Source organism: Rhinoderma darwinii, chromosome 8, assembly GCF_050947455.1.
Source record: "Rhinoderma darwinii isolate aRhiDar2 chromosome 8, aRhiDar2.hap1, whole genome shotgun sequence".
NCBI classification, from domain to species: Eukaryota; Metazoa; Chordata; class Amphibia; order Anura; family Rhinodermatidae; genus Rhinoderma; species Rhinoderma darwinii.
The window spans coordinates 22,206,791-22,227,972 of record NC_134694.1 but is presented as its reverse complement, the minus strand read 5'-3'; the positions used below and the strand labels follow the sequence as shown (position 1 = coordinate 22,227,972).

Here is a 21,182-nt window from a genome sequence, read left to right as displayed (position 1 = left end):
CCTTTATATCCCATCTTATAAAGAAGAAGAGGGGTTCTATACCCTATGCAAAAGAAAAAGCTGAGAAAGACAATACATCTCACTCAGTGATGTGCTAGGCACTGACTCTAGAATGTCCCTCCAAACCTCGTCAGCAATCTGACATAAATCTCTCTCCCACCTTTCCTTTATAGTAAAAGGCCGAGCTTTAAGAGTGTATTGTAGTAAAGACCCATACAACAAGGAGATTATACACTTAGTGTTTCCAGGTTGCACCAGAACCATGATAAAAGAAGTATGAGAGGACTGGACTATCGGGATAAGTCTTTTCTGTACATCATAAGCATGCCGAAGCTGCAAATACTGATAAAAACTCGATCTCGGCAGATCAAATTGCTCCTGAAGGTCTTCAAATGTACAAAACACACCATCCGAAAAAAGACTCTGAAGGTGTAATGATAGGGGTAGGGAAACTGACAAGTGAGCCCTAATCTACCCGCCACTCTGTCCCTGCCTACTTGCAACGACCCGCCCTAGGCGACGGGGCGGCGGTCCCTACGCTCAGTAAGTGCACAAGACAAACATACAAGGGAATATAAAGCAAAGGGAAAGGGGCAGTTGCCCATGGCAACACCGTGAGCAACAGAGTGGTGAACGAGCCAAGTCAAACCAGGAGAGCACGAGGTACAAAACGCAGAGCAGAAGAGTCGTCAGAAAGCCAGGGTCAGAATGGAGCAGGATCAAATTATTAGGAGCTGTAGCTGGGCCAGGAAACCACACGGAAAGAATCACAAGCAAGGAGGAACAGGAAAGGCAGGTATAAATAGACAGAGGGCGGGAGCTAGCTGAGTCTGGCCAGGCTGCGATAGGCTCTCCCACTCCTAAGCCTGCCAGCCTGAGTGGTGGAAGCTGGAGTCAGTCTCAGAGAGATAGACTCAGGTGAAGACTGATTACCTCTGGAAGTTAACCCCGAAGCTGTGCCTGGCAGATCCTTTACAGAAGGGTTCTAATACCTTTACACTGCCACTCCTCAAACCCCAGTAATTTATCAAATTCTTTATAAAGAGTATTTCCCCAAATAGGGGAATATGGAGTGTATCCCACTATTCCCACCAAAGCCTTCGCTCTATCCCAGACCTTATAGATCATAGCTAATGTAGGAAAGTCCGACCTCCTTTCTCCTAGTCTCCCAGATTCCAGAACCAATAATAACTGTTTCTCACCAGTCACCACACTAATTATCTTCCCCACTGCAGTAGATGGTACTTCCGCTCCCCACCCTCTGATATGTTGCAACTGAGCAGCAATATAATACAAGCAAGGGTTTGGTACTGCCAACCCCCCATCCTCCTTTGGGCTCTGCAGAGTTTCCATACGAAACGCCTTTTTTCCATATCAGATCCCGAAATATAGCAATAATTTTATGAAAGATCCTTTGGGGAAGCCATACCGGGTCGTTATGCAATAAATATAGTATCTGAGGCATAAATATCATTTTAGAAAGATTGGCTCTACCCACCACACTAATCGGAAGTTTGCACCATGCTGTCATCTTACTCTGGAGCTTACCTAATAACTGGTCAATATTGAGAGACTGAAAATCCAGAGCTCTGTCACTCACATGTATTTCGAGATAACCTAGAAACCCTTTGCAATTGCCCTGAGGCGTCTTCCACCCCAAGGGATTGGGGTCCCAAAAACAAAAGAGAGGTTTTCGTCCCAATTAATCGTTAATCCCGATAAAGAGCCAAACCTATCAATTATTCGCATAACATGCCTTAATGACACTGGCCAATTACTCAAGAACAGGAACATGTCATCTGAATAAAGAGCAACTTTTTCATGTATCCCATCATAACAAAACCCCTGCACCTCATCAGCTCTATGAATGGCAGCCGCCAATGGCTCAATGGCCAACAAAAATAAAAGGGGCAATAGGGGACACCCCTGTCTTGTTCCTCGATACAGTGAGAATGAAGGCGAGAGTAACCCATTCGCTCGAACCCGGGCCTTTGGCGCAGCGTACAGTAATTTCACCCAGGCTATAAATCCAGCCCCCCCCCCCCCCCCTGAAACCAATACACTTCAAAGTATACCATAAGTAATGCCATTCCACGCTATCAAAGGCTTTGGCTGTGTCCAGAGAAGCCACTGCCCTGGCCTTCCCTGCCCGCCGAGGCATCTGAAGATTCACGTATAATCTGCGCAAATTAACAGCCGTTGACATATTGGGCATAAATCCTGCCTGATCCTGATGTACCACCTGTGTGACCACCTTAGAGAGTCTATTAGCCAGAATCTTAGCCAGAATTTTCACATCAACTGTCAAGAGCGATATGGGCCTGAAGGACTCAGGCATTCTAACATCCTTATCAGGCTTGGGTATTACAACGATAACGGCATCGTTCATCGAGTCCGGCAACTGCCCCCTATCCAGAGCTGATTGATACACCTTAAGTAATTGTGCCATCTGGGGTTGAATATACAGTTTAAACACCTAGGCCGGTAGGCCATCCGTTCTAGGGGACTTTGCATTAGCCATTGAGGCCAATGCCTCCTCTACCTCCTCCAGAGTCAATGGAGAATCTAGTTGCACCGCAGCCTCGGGAGACAAGGATGGGCGAGAGAGAACCCCAAAAAAAACCTCCAGCTCCCCTCGATAGGGATCAGTCCTAGACTTATATAAAGAGGAGTAAAAACCTTTTAACACTTCCAGAATCTGTTGGGGATCATCTACCAAGTTCCCTGCTCCTGAGTAGAGTTCCCTAATATTTGAATTATCCTGTTGAGCCCTAGAGATCACTGGCAATAAATGACCCGCTTTCTCTCCTTACTCAAAATACTTCTGTTTCTGAAAAAAAACGTTTATGCCCTGCTTTGGTAAGTAGATATTGATTAAGAAGATCCTGTGTCCTACAAAGCCTCTCCCCGTTAACACCCCCCCCCCCTCGTTAGCAACCAAATCATCCTCTGCCTTCTGCACCTCCAGTCTCAAAGCCACCTCCTTAGCCCTAGAAATAGCCTTTACTTTGTTAACTTCCCCTCTCAGAAATGCCTTCATGGCATCCCACACTACTAAAGGCGAGGCCGATTCATCATTAGAGGTAAAAAATTCACGGAGCTGATCCGACATCTATACTCTAGGTGAGATTAGTTGGAGCCAGAACGGGTTAAAGCGCCGTAATGCTGGAGCAAATTTCAAAGACACTCTAAGCGGGGAATGGCCAGACAGACCTCATCACTATCTTTATCTAAAATATGCCATGCTCTGTTGGTACAAAAGAAGAGCCAAGAGCTTCTATTCATTAGTCTTAGGGGGAGTTCACATGGCATTTTATGTCAGGTAGAAAAAATCTGTCTCAAAATCCCTTGCTTTTTTTTTCTCCCCATGATTTTTTATAAGCTGGTGAAGCTAATACAAAAATTGTGGACAAAAGCTGTCACAAAAAAAGCTCCAAACAAGCACCGCAGGTTTTTTCTTCCTCCCATTTTTTTCAATGGGATGTCAGAAGCGGAACCGCTCAAAGAAAGCCGCCGGGGGAAAAAACGCCTCCGCCTCCCATTGAAATCAATGGGGGGGCGCGATTCGGGACGTTTCTTTGCGCTGTTTCCATGTCAAAATCAATGCCAGAAAACGCTGTGTGAACTGAACTTTAGAACTCAATAAAAGATGCATTTACATATGTTTATCTGCAGCGAGAGGTGGTTGTAGGAGAACTTTCATAGGATTTACTCCTCACCTCTACAAAACCTGTCACTGAATTATAGTCAGAGGCTTAGACCGCATATTCATCCACCACCTGCCGTCATAAATTGTACCTCAAACTGCTGCCCAGTTCTCTACATGTAAGGCCAGGATCACACACACAGTTTTTTTTCTTCTTTATAACATATTTTTATTGATTTTCGAAATAATTTTTTCAAATAACATAAAACACGTCATACAATTACAGGAATACATTCATATGTGTCAGAAGTTACAGAAGTCACATCCTTACAATGACATTGAGATCAGAATTGTAATATCAGTATGAAACAGATATTGATAACCATCGCAGAATTTCCCATGACACTATGTAAACAGCCTGTGAATGAGTATCCCTGAGAAACAATGTACCATAACTTTCTAATTATAAACTGGAGCCCCATGAAGCTACATTCCTGACCGAGTCGGCCAACATATGACGTCAAAACTATAGATATTATGTTCGAGATACTTTTAACGCGCCCAAAGTACCCTTAAGGTCTTCTATCAAGTACCAAGGCGATCCAGTAAATGGATCGATTACTTTGCGTATTTCCTCGCCAGAGAAATGCTTTGTTATGAACAGTTTCCATTTCCGAAAGAATTTTTTCCCTTGCGCATCCTTATGTTTTAAGATGCCGATTCTATCCAAGTAGAACAAATTTCTCATCCCCTGAATAACCACACTCTGTGGTGGGATATCCGCTACCAACCAATTTTGAAGTATACAACATTTTGCCACCATCAGTGCGGGATGCGCTAGGGGGGCAGATGGGTCACCTCCGCATCCTCCAACTCTCCATCATGTTGGACATGAAAAAATACTTCCATTGGCCCCAGAATCCCCTTAAATTTGCTCACCTGCTGCAGTAGAGACGCTAGCTCTCTCCAAAATGGCCGTATGTTTGAGCATGCCCAGAAGCCATGATACATGTCTGTGCGTGGTGAACTGCACCTCGGGCAAGAAGTCTTCCTATCGGGTTTGGTTGTAGAAGCATATATTGCATGATGGAGGATTTTTAGATGAGTTTCCCTCCATTTCTCATTCGTAACATGTGCTCTGAAATCCCCCAACCCCATTTCAACATGTTTTGAATTCCCGGCAAGCTAAACAGTTTTTCCCATCTCACAAATGCCTGATCAGGTGATATCTTCAATAGCAACGGTTTCAAAGTGTTATACAGTTGTGATATGGACCTTCCGTGCGTGCCCAAGAACCACGAGTCGAACAAGTTAGAGGAAACTTCACATGTGATATCAGCCAGTTTAGTTTTACAAGAGGATAATATTTGATAATACTGTAAATGTTGGGAATGTTCGAAGTTGTATTTTGTCTGAATTTCTCGTAAGGTCAACCACCTCCCCTCCTGATCATGGAACAAATCTGCCAATGTCACTATCCCTCTCTCTCTCCATTTCAACAGTAACTGACTGTATCTTCCCGTTGCAAAATCTGGGTGCTTCCATAAGGGCATGTGTTTTGAGATACGGTATGGAAGACCATAGTGTTTGCGTAATACTTTCCAAGTAATTATGGTGTCTCGTAATAAGGCTGGGTTCACACGACCTATTTTCAGACGTAAACGAGGCGTATTATGCCTCGTTTTACATCTGAAAATAGGGCTACAATACGTCGGCAAACATCTGCCCATTCATTTGAATGGGTTTGCCGACGTACTGTGCAGACGACCTGTCATTTATGTGTCGTCGTTTGACAGCTGTCAAACGACGACGCGTAAAAATACAGCCTGGGCAAAAATGGACGTAAAAAACGCAGCGAAAACGCCCCGAAAAACGCAGTGTACCATACCTATGCAGTGTAGCCTCAAACTTGTGACTGCGCATCAATTCTTTCTGAGAAGCCCATTCATCAAAATTCTGTTTGGCCTGTACCCAGGCCTGTCTAGTTTCCTCCGTTAATTGAGTTAGGTAAGTTGTGTAAGCTGTCCTCAAGGTGAGACTAGATGAGTTACATTTTTGTGCTATTTTCCGTTTTTTACTCACAGAGTATGCAAGTATCCTACCCCTCAACAAGGCCTTAGCCGTGTCCCAGAAAAGGGAAGGATCGTCCCTATGCCCTTCATTCGCGGAAGCGTATTCCAACCACCACCCCTGCAACAAACGTTTGAATGTGTCATCTGAATGCTAAGTGGGCCGGGAAGCGCCATATAAAATCAGAACCTCTCGGGTAGATCTGAAGGGATAGCAATATTGGGGCATGATCTGAAATCACTAGATCCCCTATGGTAGAAGATCCTAGCCGTTGTTGCAAGGGTGAAGACACGAAAAATAATCTATCCTTGACCACGACTGTTGAGAGTGCGAATAGTGCGTGAATTTCCTTGCATCGGGATTACCCACCCGCCAAGCGTCTAAGCGTCTGCTCTCCAGCAGAGGGCCTAAGGCCCTGTCATGTTTTCTAGGGGTCCCTGTAGGAATGGAACCCAGCTCCTGAGCTTTGCGTGAACTCCTATCCTCTCTATGATCTAAAACAGAGTTGAAATCGCACCCCACCAGTTTATGTGGGACATCATCCATTAACAAGGAGGTTTCTAAACCGTTATAGAAGGAAACATTATCATCATTGGGTCCATATATATTGTAAATGCTTAAAACCCCGCAAGGAGTTTCAAGGACAACATGGAGCAAACGTCCTTCTTTGTCAGAACCTGTGTGCAGTACCTCATGTACTAGATTTCCATTGGTTAAAATGAGTACACCTGCTTTACGACCACAAGCTGAAGACCCGTATACTGTACCCACCCACAATTTTTTCATGCGGTGGAAGTCACTCTCCTCCGAGTCTCCTGTAGGAGAGCGATGTCAGTATGCAATTTTTTTAGGTGACGAAGAACCATCATCCTTTTATTTGGAGAACGAAGCCCCTTAACATTCCAAGAGGTCACCTGCATGTTCTAAGTTTCACTATAAGCCTCAATAATGATCGGTCTTGGATATCTATTTCCGGGCGTATAAGCCCCGCTCTTATGTTAGCCACTCGGTGATATCTGCTCCATTTTGCTCCTAACCGTACAACAGTTTCATGTAAAAACAACAAAAAAACAGTAACATAACCGGTGAAAGCATTTTACCCAACCAGCAATATCCACATCAATTCCTGTGTCACAGGCAGTAAATCGGTATACATGACTTCTCTTTTTTTCTGGGCTAAGACCCTTCCCCCCCCAGCCTTGTTACTGCTATGGCCATATTAACTTCGAGGCCACCCCATCCACCAAAGTTATCTCACATGTGCAGTGTCCAGCATTCAAGTGAAACAGTACAGTGCATGTGCCAATGCTGGCACATACAACTAACAATGAAACCACACTTGTATATGTCAGAAACAATGTGCAGTCGCGTATCATGGCATGATATACTTAGCAGTGTGGTAACGTCGCAATCAGCCTATCCATGCGCGGTTGTTGTGGGTTCTTAGACGACTCTACCCGTTGCTGCTTGGGTGAGGGCACCCGAACAATTTCAGACCAGGAACAGTCTCGTGGAGATGATGCTGATTCCGGCGTGCCATTCTTCCCTGTTCTTGTTCTCCGGGCTGTCGTCTCTGATGCGCTGGGACTCCCATACCCCACCATCTTGTCCACGAAAAGTGTCGCTTCTTCAGGCGTATGGAATATCTTGATGGAGCCATCCGGTTTCGTAATCTTCAAGGTGGCCGGATATTGCAGCTGGAATTTAATTTTGCGCTTGTATAAAGTAGTACATACTCCCCCAAAGGATCTCCGTCTGCGTGTGACATCCGCTGAATAGTCCGCACAAAGAATTATTTTTGCTCCCCGAATATGTAAAGGGGTATTTTGATTCCTGAAGGTGCGTAAGAGTTCCTCTTTGTCGTTATAATCCAGGTAACGCATGATCACTTGGCGCTGTCTGGTTTGCGTCTCCCCTTTGGTCGCAGTTACTGATCCAGGAGGGCCGACCCGATGCGCCCTCTCCACTCTGCATGACCTGGTCAGACCCAACGCTTCTGGAAGCTCCGTTTCACAGATCCCCTGTAGGTGCTGGGGTTTAATGTGTTCAGGCAGACCGACAATCCTGAGATTGTTCCTCCTGGAACTATTCTCCAAGTCCTCCAAACGGTCTCTGAGCTTGGTGTTATCTTGCAGTAAACCTCGGATGCATGTATGGGCCCCTGCAGATTCATCTTCCATGAGGCCAACACGTTATTCCAGCTTGTCAAGCCGTGTGCCATGGGAAGTAACCTCGTTTTGGAGCTTCTGTAATGTCGTCATTACCGTGGCCACCAGAGAGTCTCTAATATCAGGGGCTAGATGAGTAGCAACCTCAATCGCCAATCTCCGGTAGTCTAGTGGCAATTCAGCAGCCTCAAGCAGCTGTAGTCCCTCTGTATGGGGCACTGGACTCTGTGACCTGCTCTGAGACGGCAATGCCTGTTGCGGCGCCGCCATCTCGTATGCCTCCTCCCTGCATCGTGCGTTCAGACGGGCGGAGGATCTCGCAGCTGCCGCTCCTGAGGAGATACCGCTCCATACACGGTATGTGCCCACTCACCGTGCCTGCAGCTAACTGCCAGGATAAGTTTTGCTTGCGGGTGTGTGGCGGCGGAGGGTCAGGGGATCGGGGTCTCAGGAGCTCACCTCACGCCGTCCTCACATTCCAGCGCCGGAGCCGGAAGTCCACACACAGTGGATCCAAAAGGAAGAAAAGGTGTAAAGAAAAGGCTGATAGATGCATCTCCTTTCGTTTGTGTCCACAACTGTGTTTGACTAAAAAAAAAACAAAAAACTACACCAAAACTGTGTGGGTGATCCTGGCCTGATACTGTGATCCACCCCAAACACAGGGTTTCTGGATACAAACGATCTTGTTAAATGATGACACACGAACCTCAGTAGGTCTGTGCCCTCAACGTTCCACTTTACTACCTATGCCCTCTAGTCTGGTGAACCTACAGGCATTAGGTTAGCAAAAAGAGAGGCTAGATGGGAGGGATTTTAATGCATGACTACAGAATCAGACTACTGTTGTCTGTAGTCATGGAGACGCATAGGAGCTTAGAATATGAGGATATTTTTTAATCAGGACTATTTGCATAGTTGCTTCATTTTTTTTATTTTAGATGCATTGGAGCATTAGAATAATGATTGTATGTAAGTGTTGCTGTCTAAACACCATAATATCTGCCAGAGGAAGAGATTCTGAAGACCTCGAAATGCAGTTTTCTGTTAACCCTTCATTTGCATTGGTTGTTTAATAAAAGCTTATTAATATTCCACACAAAGAAGTATATTTTCCATTCATTCAAGTCAGTATATGTGTGTCAGTTACCCGGTAATCTTTTCCTCACTGGTGGCTAAGTTGCTGTTACTTATGTATGCTTATACATAGCAGAATATGTTAATAAGAAGATATGCAGTGTAGAGCATGGGGGAGGAATGTGATGAGAAAGGAGGTGGATTTCCGACTATCCCAAACAGTCAGTAGATAATGAAGTTGATCTGAAATGGCTGCTCATAGCATGCCCTAATGAAGCAGAGCTATACATAGCTGAAGTGCAACCACGCAGCCAACCCATAATCTAAATCGGAAAGCATTATGCATGACACGTGTCAGTCAGCATGACTATTATCTTCTTTGTTTTTCAGAAAGCTGCTCTTGGAAAAACACAAAAGTAGAAGGACTTTGCCCATCCTCAAGGACATTTCATACAACCTCTTCTGCCATTAGGGACAAATTCTATGTTTTCGGGGGAGGAGAGAAAGGTGCAGAACCTGTCGCAGATAACAAACTCCATGTGTTTGATACAAGTAAGATCCCTGGATATATAATATTATTTTTCCTTTTACATTAGAGGATCTCAATATGAACTTGAACTTAAGATGCATGAAGTTCATATCGTTAGGGCACAATTTTTTCTTCTCTTCACAGCCAACCTGAAGTGGACGCAGCCTACAACATCTGGGGATCATCCTAAGCCACGTCATGGGCATATTATTGCAGCTGTAGGGACCAGACTATTCATTCATGGTGGGATGGCAGGCGGCTCATTTTTTGGTGACATATTCTGCATTGACACAGGTAAAATTAATTGCATATTATGCAGTATATAGAATATCTGTCGGGTAGGCAATAACGTTAAACTGCTCTGTATCAAATTTTGTATAAAAAGTAATAATATATGTTGCATATATAAAATGGAATTATTCTTTAGATACTATGAAATGGGAGCAGCTGAAGACAAAGGGACATCCACCTCCTGCTTGTGCCGCTCATTCTGCAATTTGCTGGAAAAAATTCATTTATACCTTCGGTGGGATGACTGAAACTGGAGCTATGAACACGATGTACAGATTTGATACAGGTATGCAATTTTCAATGCCAGATGAAGTAAGCTTTTTTTTTTTTAGGCCGTATCCGCACGACCGTAGATTTCGTCTATGGACACATTCATTTCTATGGCCAATGGACATCTTCCCGTATATATTTACGGGAACGTGTCCATGCCGTAGAAAGGCTCTGCAAAAGATAGGACATGTCCTATTTTTTGCTTTTTTACGGACCGTGCTTCTATACTTTATATGGGAGCACGGCCCGCAAATGCGGGTTGCTGTCCGCGGCTGTAGTCACGGACCATGATTACGGACACGGTCGTATGCATGGGGCCTTATTCTCCGGAATGTTTTTTTTTTTTTTTTAACGGAAGGCCTTGTTCACACGGCGTTCATTTGACGTGTTTTTGCCGCCTTTTTATGCACCGCAAAAAGCATGCTTTAAGCTTCCCATTGACAGCAATGGAAAAACGCATTGCAGTGCATACGACACGTTTTTTTTTACGTGCGTGTGTTTAAAATCGCGTTGTGTAAAAAAAAAAGCATCAGGTCAATTCTTGGCACGTAAAACGCACCGGAAACGCGACGATAAAAAGGTGCCTATTTCCCATAGTCAATGGGAGTCTTACTTACGTGGCTGAAAAACGCATCAAAAATGCGTTAAAACGCCTGTACTTTAAAAAACACTTTGCAAAAAATGCTAGTGTTTTTGACGTGTTTACACATCGGGGGTTTTGTTAGCGCCGTGTGAACAAGGTTAAATACTTCAGCCATATCTGATACACTGTGTTATGTCTAGTTCAGCGCTTGAGGAGAGCCGGTGTATGACAAAGGGATTCTCTCTATGGCGTCGTTTGGATTCCTGTGTCAAGCACTGTCCCCTCAGGCCCTGCAATAGGCATAACACCCTCTTATCAGTATTTTGTAGGGATGGTTTCTTAAAAGGGGTTATCTTTATTAGATCACGCAAATCATAAACTTGTTTCAATTAGAATTAAAAAAAGAAAATGCTCCTGTGTGTAGATATTGCTGTTACATACTTGTTATAGTGCCCACTGGTGTTCTTTTGATGCCTTCTTAGAACATCCACCAAATGTCTCCAGTGCCAAAGGACACTAATGCCCAGTTTCTAAGATCCTCTTCTAAACGGGCGACGGAGTGATTCCTGCTATTGTGCAGTACAGTCAAAAATAATAGACATGAAAGAAGTGGCTTCTTCCCAACGCCGCTGGAGACGTTAGGTGGCTGTTCGGAGATGGAATCACAAGAACACCAGGGAGAACGATAACATATATGTAACAGCAATATCTAGATTTTGGATAATTTTGAAAAAATTATTCCAATTGAAATTTTTTTATGTTTTGCAAGATTTAACAGAGAAATGCAATATTTCATCATGGGACATCTCATTCGGGGCTTATTTACACCTCAAAATAAGAGCCATACAACCCAGAACCATTTATTATGGAATTACATTGTCAAAAATTCCCTAACATATGTCTATTACCCAAATTGCTCCCTTTACAAATAAGAGCCTGGACCGGCTGCACTGAATAAAGGTGTGTTATGTGACATCTGTATGCTGCTGCTGGTGGTGATACGTAAAGGTGTATTCACGCATTTCAATAATATATTTGATACGATTTTCACAAAATTGCATTAAAAACCGTGATATAACTATAAAGGGAATTTCTGTTAACAAAATCCTCTAACAAACTCCTTTACATTAAAATTGCAACACCAAGAAGGGCAAGCCGTAAGGTTATGCAAATCGAGGAAGTAGCAAGTGTCACTGAGGTGTCAAGCACAGAGCTCCAATCTGTGGCATGTGGGAGTCAGAAAAGCCAGATTGAAAGCAAAGTTTAATAGCCACATGAAACCTCAAAAATCAGATCCAATGGTTTGGGATGATTGTGCGATGCCTCCTGTTCGTCAACGGGCCAGTAATCGCCATTTGTCATAAGCTGAGCGGGACAGAATCCTTGAACTGGGAGACCTTGGTTTATCACTGCGGTAGATCGCAACACACCTAGGCCGAGATGTCAGCACTGTTCAACGTCACGTAGGTTGGGAAAACAACCACAAATGGGAATGACAGCAAGAGCTGCACGGAGGCAAACCTCTTCACGGACGGATCGTCTCATTGGAAGAATGGCGCGTAGTGATCCATTCTGTGCTGCAAATGAAATTGGATGTCATATCCCAAGCCTAGGGCGGCAACCAGTGTCAACACAAATCATTAGACGGTGTTTGCACGACATTGGGCTACGAGCCAGACGTCCAGCTACAGGTGTTCTATTGACCACCCACCACCGCTCTCAAAGGCTATCATGGTCCACAGCAAGACGGCAATGGAGGCTGGAATAGAGGGCTATCCTCTTCAGCGATGAGTCCTGCTTTTGTCTCGGACACAATGATAACCGGAGATTGGTCTGGAGAGCACGTGGGCAACGCCATGAAGACGCCTTCACAAGGAAACGTCACACCGGTCCTACTCCCAGGACTATGATGTGGGGTGGCATAATGTACGGTAGCCGGACCTCTCTAGTCTTCATTTCAGGTACACTAACAGCTCGCCGTTACATTGATTTGGTCATGGAACCATTTCTCCAAAGTATCCCAGAAGCCGTTTTTCAACAGGACAACACCAGGCCACATGCTTCTCGTGCTACTGTGAGCAGCCTGTGTGGCCTAAACGTGCTACCATGGCCTGCAGCGTCCCCGGACTTATCTCGAGCACATCTGGGACGTCATTGTTTGGCAATTGCACAGGAAGCTGCCTGCAGCCAATCTTGATGATTTGCGTGCCCAAGTGCATTCAGCGTGGCATAACATTCCTCAGACAACCATTAATAACCTCATTGATAGCATGCCAAGGCGTGTAAGTGCGTGTATTTCTGTGCGTGGCGCTCATACTCAATACTGAATAAATCAAGATGTTTGGAATATTACGTATATATCTTCTTCTTGGTGTTATAATTTCAATGTTGAGGAGTGTGTAATGGTTGTAGGGACTCCAAGGTGGAAGTTTGCCTTAAATATTCCTTTTTTTTTTTCTAGAGATTCTTGCGGTCCTGCACGCTCAGTAATCTGCTTGTGTATTCCAGCAAGAAATATTTATAAATGTTAGAGACGTAGGAGTCTGACCGCAGAGACTCCGGCCCTCATAATCGGCACGAACACAGTGGTGAGAAGTTTGTATGGAGGCAGGTAAAGAATGCATGCTGCCACTCAGTGCAAACTCTTTGGGAGTTATGGAAACTGCTGTCACTCAGCTGCCTCTGTAACTCCCATAACATTTGTATGGAGCAGCAGCAGCACAAATCCTTGATCACTGCTCTATACAAACTGCTCTTCACCGTGGTCATGTGGGTGGTCCCCCGTTCTAGCCAACGTTGGGGGCCGCAGCAGTCGGATCTCCGCCAATCTAACATTACTCAGCTATCCAGTGGATACGTGATAAATGTTTCTTGATGTAGTTCCCCTTTAATATCACTTTAGACTTTAATTTCAGGAAACGACTCTTAGGGTATGTTCACACGCTAGCTGGCTTTTACGGCTGAAATGACAGCCTGTTTTCAGAAGAAAACAGCTGCGTCGTTTCAGCCGTAAATGCTCCTCCTCGTAATATACGAGGCGTCTGTGACGCTCGTATATCTTGAGCTGCTCTTCTTTGAGTTCAATGAAGAACGGCTCAAATTACGTTGCAAAGAAGTGCCCTGCACTTCTTTGCCGAGGCAGTCAATTTACGCGTCGTCGTTTGACAGCTGTCAAACGACAACGCGTAAATTACAGGTCGTCTGCATAGTACGTCGGCAAACCCATTCAAATGAATGTGCAGATGTTTGCCGACGTATTGTAGCCCTATTTTCAGACGTAAAACGAGGCATAATACGCCTCGTTTACGTCTGAAAATAGGTCGTGTGAACCCAGCCTTACCCTCATGCCATGCTTAGTCGATTAGGTTTGCCTGCTTAGCTGGAAACTCCAATGAATAAGTGTCATAATGTATTGAAAAGTGGAAAGTACCTATAAGTGGAACTTATTAAGATTGCATATGCCAATCATAATATAAAGATTGCTAATTTATTAATAAACTAGGCACATCTCTGGCCGTCCGTGTGCCTAAAAGGCAAAACTGCGCCAGGTATGAGCTGGCACAGATTTCCGCTATAATTTACATTCGTTTCTGGCATAAATGATAGTAAACATGTTGGCCCACGACAGGCCACACCCCTTTCACCAAGCCCTACCCCCTTTTCTGAAAAGCAGCAGTCAGCATAAAAACTTTCAATGTTTTTTGCGCAAACTGTGACTTTTCTACATAAAGGGCTTAAAGTGTAAATGTACTAATACTACCGCTGCAGGAAAGGAAAAGAATGTAGGATTACTATAGACTAGGCTAGACAGAAGTCCTGGCTTCAAATACACGTCTTTGAAGCACATTACATCACAAGTCTGTGCATGCCAAACAGAGCTTTGAGTCTTCTGGGCCTTTAACTATAAGGCTGGGGTTCACACGACCTATTTTCAGGCGTAAACGAGGCGTATAATGCCTCGATTTACACCTGAAAATAAGGCTACAATACGTCGGCAAACATCTGCCCATTCATTTGAATGGGTTTGCCGACGACCTGTCATTTACGCGTCGTCGTTTGACAGCTGTCAAACGACGACGCGTAAAATAACAGCCTCGTCAAAGAAGTGCAGGACACTTCTTTGAAACATAATTTGAGCCGTTTTTCATTGAAGTCAATGAAGAGCAGTTCAAGATTACGGGCGTCAAAGACCCCTCGCAAAATGCTAGGAGGAGCTTTTACGTCTGAAACGACGCAGCTGTTCTCTCCTGAAAACAGTCTGTCTTTTCAGACGTAAAAGCCAGTTCTCGTGTGCACATACCCTAAGGGTATATTCACACGCAAACTCAAAAACGTCTGAAAATACGGAGCTGTTTTTCACTGCGTTTTTTATGCCCGTTTTTGGAGCTGTTTTCTATAGTCAATGAAAAACGGCTCCAAAAACATCCCAAGAAGTGACCTGCACTTCTTTTTACGTTTTTTTCAAAATGGCCACGTAAAAAACAGCCCATCAGAACAGAACGCTGTTTTTCCCATTGAAATCAATGGGCAGATGTTTGGAGGCGTTCTGTTTCCGATTTTTCGGCCGTTTTTCAGGCGTTTACAGCCCGAAAATAGGCCGTGTGAACATTCCCTAACATTCCAGGAGCAGCTTTGCATCATTGTTTAGAGGATCTGTCCATTATCTTTGGTCATAACATTTTTATTTTTTTTCAATAGAGGAACATTTATGGGCACAGATGAAGTTTGATTCCCCTAGTCCCCCGGCACGGCTAGATCATTCCATGTGTCTCCTTCCTTGGAAAATACGGATTGAATATTCTGATGCAAAAAGTGCCCTGGATAAAGTAAATGAGAAGAGAGATACTGCCACTTCTGCTGAGGTTCCTAACTTAGAGAAGTCTGTGCCAATTTGCCTCGTTTTTGGTGGCATGGATATTGCTGGGGAGATATTCAATGACTGCTATGTAACAGCACTGCAGGAATAGATGTATATTCTCATTTCAGTTCTATTTTCACAGTGAAAGTTGCAGACATTTCTATAAGGATCTGCAATGTATGTATACAATGTAGTAGGGGGAAACCTCTACAATAAACTCGTGGTTTTTGTCTTTTTTTTTTTTTTATGTTTGATAGTTTTTGGTTTAGAGTCTTTAATAGTCATATTGTAAGATCCCAAGCCAAACTCTTACACGAAGTGGCAATATGGGACCCAAGCACAAAGCTTCTTGTTTAGAGAGGAGTCAAGGAAATGTTACAGATTTTTTAATTATAGAACTAAAAAAAAAATAGGCAGAAATACAGATCTACAGGGGCGTAATTAGGAAAGACTGGGCCCCATAGCAAGCATTTGACTGGGGGCCCCCGCTCCACTGAGTGCCACACAACCCCCCCCCCCCCCCCTCCCCTTGTAGATCGTGCCTCCCTGTGTATTCTGCCACACAGCACCCCCCCTCTAGATAGCGCCATACAGCCCCCTGTATATAGCAACATACAGCCCCAACCTTCCCTCCCCCCCCCCCCCAAAAAAAACTGCTGTAGCCTATGGTTTGTCCCACAAAAGACATGTATTCCCTATCCACAGGAAAGGGGATACATGTGTGATCGCTGGGACCCCCAGCGGTAAGGTGAACAGGGAACCGAAAGTCCCCCGAAGTTCTCCATAAGAAACCTCAGACTACCAGCGTCTGCGTCCGGCAGCACAATAAAAAAAAAAAATGAAGGGAGCGCTGGTCACGCATGCGCACAAGCGGTGCTCCATTCATTTCTACGGCGCTGCCGACACAGACCCCTTAAGTCAGAGGTTTCTCATGGAGAACCTCGGGAGATTTTCTGTCCCCCGTTCACCTTATCGCTGGGGTCCCAGCGGTCACACATGTATCCCCGATCTTGTGGATAGGGGATACATGTGTTCTGTAGGAACAACCCCTTTACTGGCACAGCAGGGAGATACCTCCCTGCTCTGCCGTAGTGTTCAGTGGCGTCGCGCTGTAGCAGCCATAGCAGCTGCTAGCGGAGCCTCCGGTCGGTGGCGGCGGGAAGCACAGGCCCCGTAGCAGCCGCTATGGCTGCTACAGCAGTAGTTACGCCACTGCAGATCCATATTCCAGCATAGCAACCTCCATTTACTTCTTTGTGGCAAATTATCTATTCAGGACCTCAAATTTCAGGACCAGAGGAGTAACTATAATTCATTGGGCCCCAATAGCAGTCAGGAGACCACCGAAGTGCACCACCACTGTACTCACCTTTTTCTAAATCACTAACTCTCTGATTGCGTGTTTGCTTCTGCCAGGTTGCACCATTCCTGTGCTCGAGTGGGCACCCTCAGGTTTTGAGCCGCTTAGGCATCATGCGCACGACCGCATTGGTATGGCGTTATGCAAATCCACAGATCCGTTGGTGTCCATCGGACCGCAAAAAACCCTCGTTTTCAGTAGTATTGGTGAATCCGCAAAGCCGGACCGTAAAATGACTTGACCAGGGTTTTTTTGGGGGTCGGGATTTCAATCTAAATCACGGTCGTGTGCATCAGGCCTTAATGGTTATAATGCAGTGGCCTCCAACCTGAGACTCTGCAGCTGCTGTGAAAACTCTTAGAATACATTATAGCATGCTGGGAGTTAATAGCTCCACAACAGTTGGGGGCCTGTTAAAATGTGGCTATACTGTAGGTAGCAGGCATGGGTTACAGCCACATCTTTGCTAATGGCTGTAAGGACGCATCTGCTAATGTAAAAATCAATAACCAGGTTTGTACAAAACGAGAACTTAGCAGATAGCCCTCTAGATGGTTTTTCCGTAGTAGCAAAAATATATCCGGTTGCAAAAATCGTATACTTTTCCTCTCTACGCTGTTTTATGGGTTGTTTGGGGGGGGGGGGGGGGAGAAGAGTCCATAGGCTGCACTAGGCGTTAACTGCAACTCCAGACAACTCATGAAGAGTGGCGCTATTTTAGGAAACATTTGCCTACGTGCCCACGCAAATCAGGCTCATCTAAGGAGTTCTAGCAGGAAGAAGGTAGATGTACTTTTACCCTTCCTCAGATAGAGCCTTTACAAATGTAATATAGAATGGGTCTACACAGATGTAGTGGCTATGCGAGACCTCTGCACATTACAAAAGATACTAAAATGTTACAAACGCCAACTACACAGCCAGCATCGAGCAAAATCTGGTACTCTTCATCCAAATAAAAATTTCCTATGGAAACTAAATTGCTTTTCTGCAAAACAGGTGTCAACACTCGGCACGCCATCTGTTGGAAAACGACACTTCCCAGCATGCACTGACAGCCACAGGGCTTTTTTATTCCAGGTAAAGGCTGATAAGGCATGCTGGGAATTGTAGTTTTACAACAGCTGGAGTGCCAAAAGGTTGCTGACCCCTGCATTACAATTACAGTCCGCTGTACTGACAAATTTACAAAATATGTTAGAAAAGCCATGTGGTGGTATATACGATAGGCATATGCAATGCGATTGATAATGTGGTGTGACCCTTTACCCCATGGTAAAAGCTAGCGTTGCCATGTATACATTAGAGTCGATGAATACTTTAATGTTAGCCAGCAGTTTTTGTATGTCCGTTACTGGCATTGCATACCACCTTTATAAATCTCATTTTTTGTAAAGGCTGTAGAACACCATTCTAGATTGAGAGTCCATACTAAACCTTAGTTCCAGTTTCTAAACTCCAGTCCTGTCAGATATGCATGCTCAGGAGACGCTTTGAGCAGGAATCGGGCGACTTCAACTTTCCCTGTATGCCAGAGTCTTGGGTGCCAGACCAGCAGATCACCATGACGGCTCCCATTTTAAATGGTTTGCGGGTAAGAAGACAACCCTTTCAATATTGCCCAAAGTCAATGCATGACTAGTAAATACACATTCTATTTGGAGATCCCCAAATCATGCCCGGTTGACAGTACTGCGACAAATTTGATATCATGCGCCCTCAGATTTACATAAGAAGCTATAGCGCAATGCGATCTAATGTGAATACACTTCTGCGATTTTTGGCCGCAATATAAATCGCTGTTGAGCTCTGACCCATCAAGGACATCCTCTTTAAAGGCGTGGTCTCAAGATTATCTAACCACAGGGTAGGTGATAACATGCTGATCTGTAGGGGTCCGACCACTGGGACCTACATAGATCACAAAAACGAGGGTCACGTTCCTCCGAATAAAAAGAGAAGTAGGTCGCGCTTGCACCCTGCTATTCCATTCATTTTCTATGGCGCTGCTGGAAATAGCTGAGCGCTGTACTCTGCTATATCCAGCAGTCCCATAGACCGTGTATGGAGCGGCAGTGCGCATGCTCAACCTTTTTCTAGAATTTTTTTGTGATGTACTGCAGCAGTGCGTGTGGCGAAGAGAATCACATACATAAACAATAAGTTATTTATCAAACATTTATTGTGGCCAATGATGGTAGAAAAAAGTTCTACATAGAATGCACGTGACCATTTTTTTTCTTCAAATAAATAAAACATCTGAGCAACTTTTAAACTGCATCATACCCACCCTCCCAAAATACCAGAGCCCACCCCCCCAGGGGAAGAAACCGAACAAAAATAGTGATCCGCATGAACAACTGCTAATGAAAAGCAGTAAACAGCCATAATGGCTTATCATCGTCTCCACTGGGAAGTGAAGAATTCACGAGAACATTAGAGTCTTCTGCAAATATTCTCTCAGAAAGTTCTGGAGTCCAGTATTTACAATATTATAGCAGCCAAAGATCACGTTCAAGCCTATAACTCATCCTTCTCCGTCTCCTCTCCTTCTGGAGGCGGCGCACCGGCTGCACCGTATAGTTTGCCAACAATTGGTTGGACAATGTCTTCTAATTCCTTCTTTTTAGCTTTGAAATCTTCAATGTCTGCATCTTGATGACTTTCCAACCATTCAATCTTTTCTTCTACTGCCTTTTCTATAGTTTCTTTGTCTTCGGATGACAACTTGCCGCCAAGCTTCTCCTTATCACCTATCTGGTTCTTCAGAGAATAGGCATAGCTCTCAAGCTCATTTCGAGTGTCGATACGTTCTTTGAGTTTCTTGTCCTCTTCCGCAAATTTCTCGGCATCGGTGACCATCCTCTCTATTTCCTCTGGTGTTAACCGGTTTTGGTCATTTGTAATGGTGATCTTATTTTTGTTGCCAGTACCTTTGTCTTCTGCTGTAACTCTCAAAATACCATTTACATCGATTTCAAATGTAACTTCAATCTGAGGAACTCCGCGGGGAGCTGGAGGAATGCCAGTGAGGTCAAAAGTGCCAAGAAGATGGTTATCCTTAGTCAATGGACGCTCACCTACAAGAAGAACGAATCATTAGTTACATAGCAATACCCCTAAAATAATAAATGGGGGAAAAAAAATTGATCGGTTACCAACTTCGTTTCTGCCATTTTGCCAGACAAAAGAGCGCTGGACGTTGTGAAGTGGTCTGGTATCTTTGATGGAATATGCGACAGACGCCCATGTGAACACCGCATGCAGTTGCATCTATTGCGTCATGTCCAAATATACAGCAGTGCCCAGAGAACTACGATGTCCATCTTAAAAGGGTTAGTGCCATCTCTTTCAGGTGTGGGGTCTGAGCTCTCTCTGACCCCCACTGATCCTCTTCAATTTATTTTTTTTCCCTGCACAGTGACAGGTAGGAGTCAGCGTGCGCACAAAAAGCTAGGACGCTGTGTAGGGGACCCTGTTTTAGAGATAGGTGGGACCCGCACCCATCTGACATGTCCCATAGATAGGTCAAATGTCCCTCATGTGAAAACCCCTTTAAAGTGTGAATGGTTATCCATTATACTAGGTCTTTACATAATTTATGAATGATCAACAGGTCTTGAACGTTTGTTACGTTTCAGAATGGCTTACCTTCATAAACCTTGATGGTGACAGTAGGCTGGTTATCAGAGGCTGTGGAGAAAATCTGGGACTTCTTTGTAGGCACAACAGTATTTCTGGGAATTAGCTTAGTCATGACGCCACCAACAGTTTCAATGCCAAGAGTCAGAGGGCACACATCAAGCAGGACCAAGTCACCTGTAAAAAGATTGTAGATTTAATTGGACACCCTGACTAACCTAGGTTATTCAGACTCGAGAACGAAGAAAAAATAAAAAATAAAAAAGAACCTAACATTTACTTACCAGTATCCTGGTCACCAGAAAGTACTCCAGCCTGTACAGCAGCACCATAAGCCACAGCCTCATCAGGGTTGATGCCACGGGATGGTTCCTTGCCATTGAAGAATTCTTTCACCAGCTGCTGGATTTTGGGAATACGCGTGGATCCTCCAACCAGTACAATTTCATCAATGTCAGACTTCTTTAGATCAGCATCCTCAAGCACTTTCTGAACAGGTTTCATCGTGGAACGGAAGAGGTCCTACAAGACGTCATTTAGATTGAGACTTGCCTTACTCAAGGAAGGTTGTGATGACCAAATTAAAGCCCAGTTCAACATTCAATTGTATTTGACTAAAGTTTTCAGGACATACAATGTACAAGAAGTACAACAACTTGTACTAAACACATCAGATCTTAGTATTCGG

The 21,182-nt window shown here is 44.5% G+C and overlaps 2 protein-coding genes across 3 annotated transcripts in view; one reads left to right on the top strand and one right to left on the bottom strand.

Moving 5' to 3' along the window:
- Positions 1-15,728, top strand: part of RABEPK (Rab9 effector protein with kelch motifs) — a 35,571-nt gene extending 19,843 nt beyond the window's left edge. Inside the window, exons 5-8 of the mRNA XM_075835492.1 lie at positions 9,352-9,513; positions 9,635-9,784; positions 9,918-10,067; positions 15,333-15,728. Of these exons, the coding sequence (XP_075691607.1) occupies positions 9,352-9,513; positions 9,635-9,784; positions 9,918-10,067; positions 15,333-15,601 (731 nt within the window). The 3' untranslated portion in view covers positions 15,602-15,728. The remainder of the gene's footprint in view (positions 1-9,351; positions 9,514-9,634; positions 9,785-9,917; positions 10,068-15,332) is intronic.
- A 3,288-nt stretch (positions 15,729-19,016) lies between these two features.
- Positions 19,017-21,182, bottom strand: part of HSPA5 (heat shock protein family A (Hsp70) member 5) — a 39,311-nt gene continuing 37,145 nt past the window's right edge. For both annotated transcript variants that reach the window (XM_075835490.1, XM_075835491.1), the window contains exons 7-9: positions 20,779-21,016; positions 20,504-20,671; positions 19,017-19,932 (exon numbers count right to left, since the gene is read on the bottom strand). In XM_075835490.1, the coding sequence (XP_075691605.1) occupies positions 19,373-19,932; positions 20,504-20,671; positions 20,779-21,016 (966 nt within the window). In that variant the 3' untranslated portion in view covers positions 19,017-19,372. The remainder of the gene's footprint in view (positions 19,933-20,503; positions 20,672-20,778; positions 21,017-21,182) is intronic.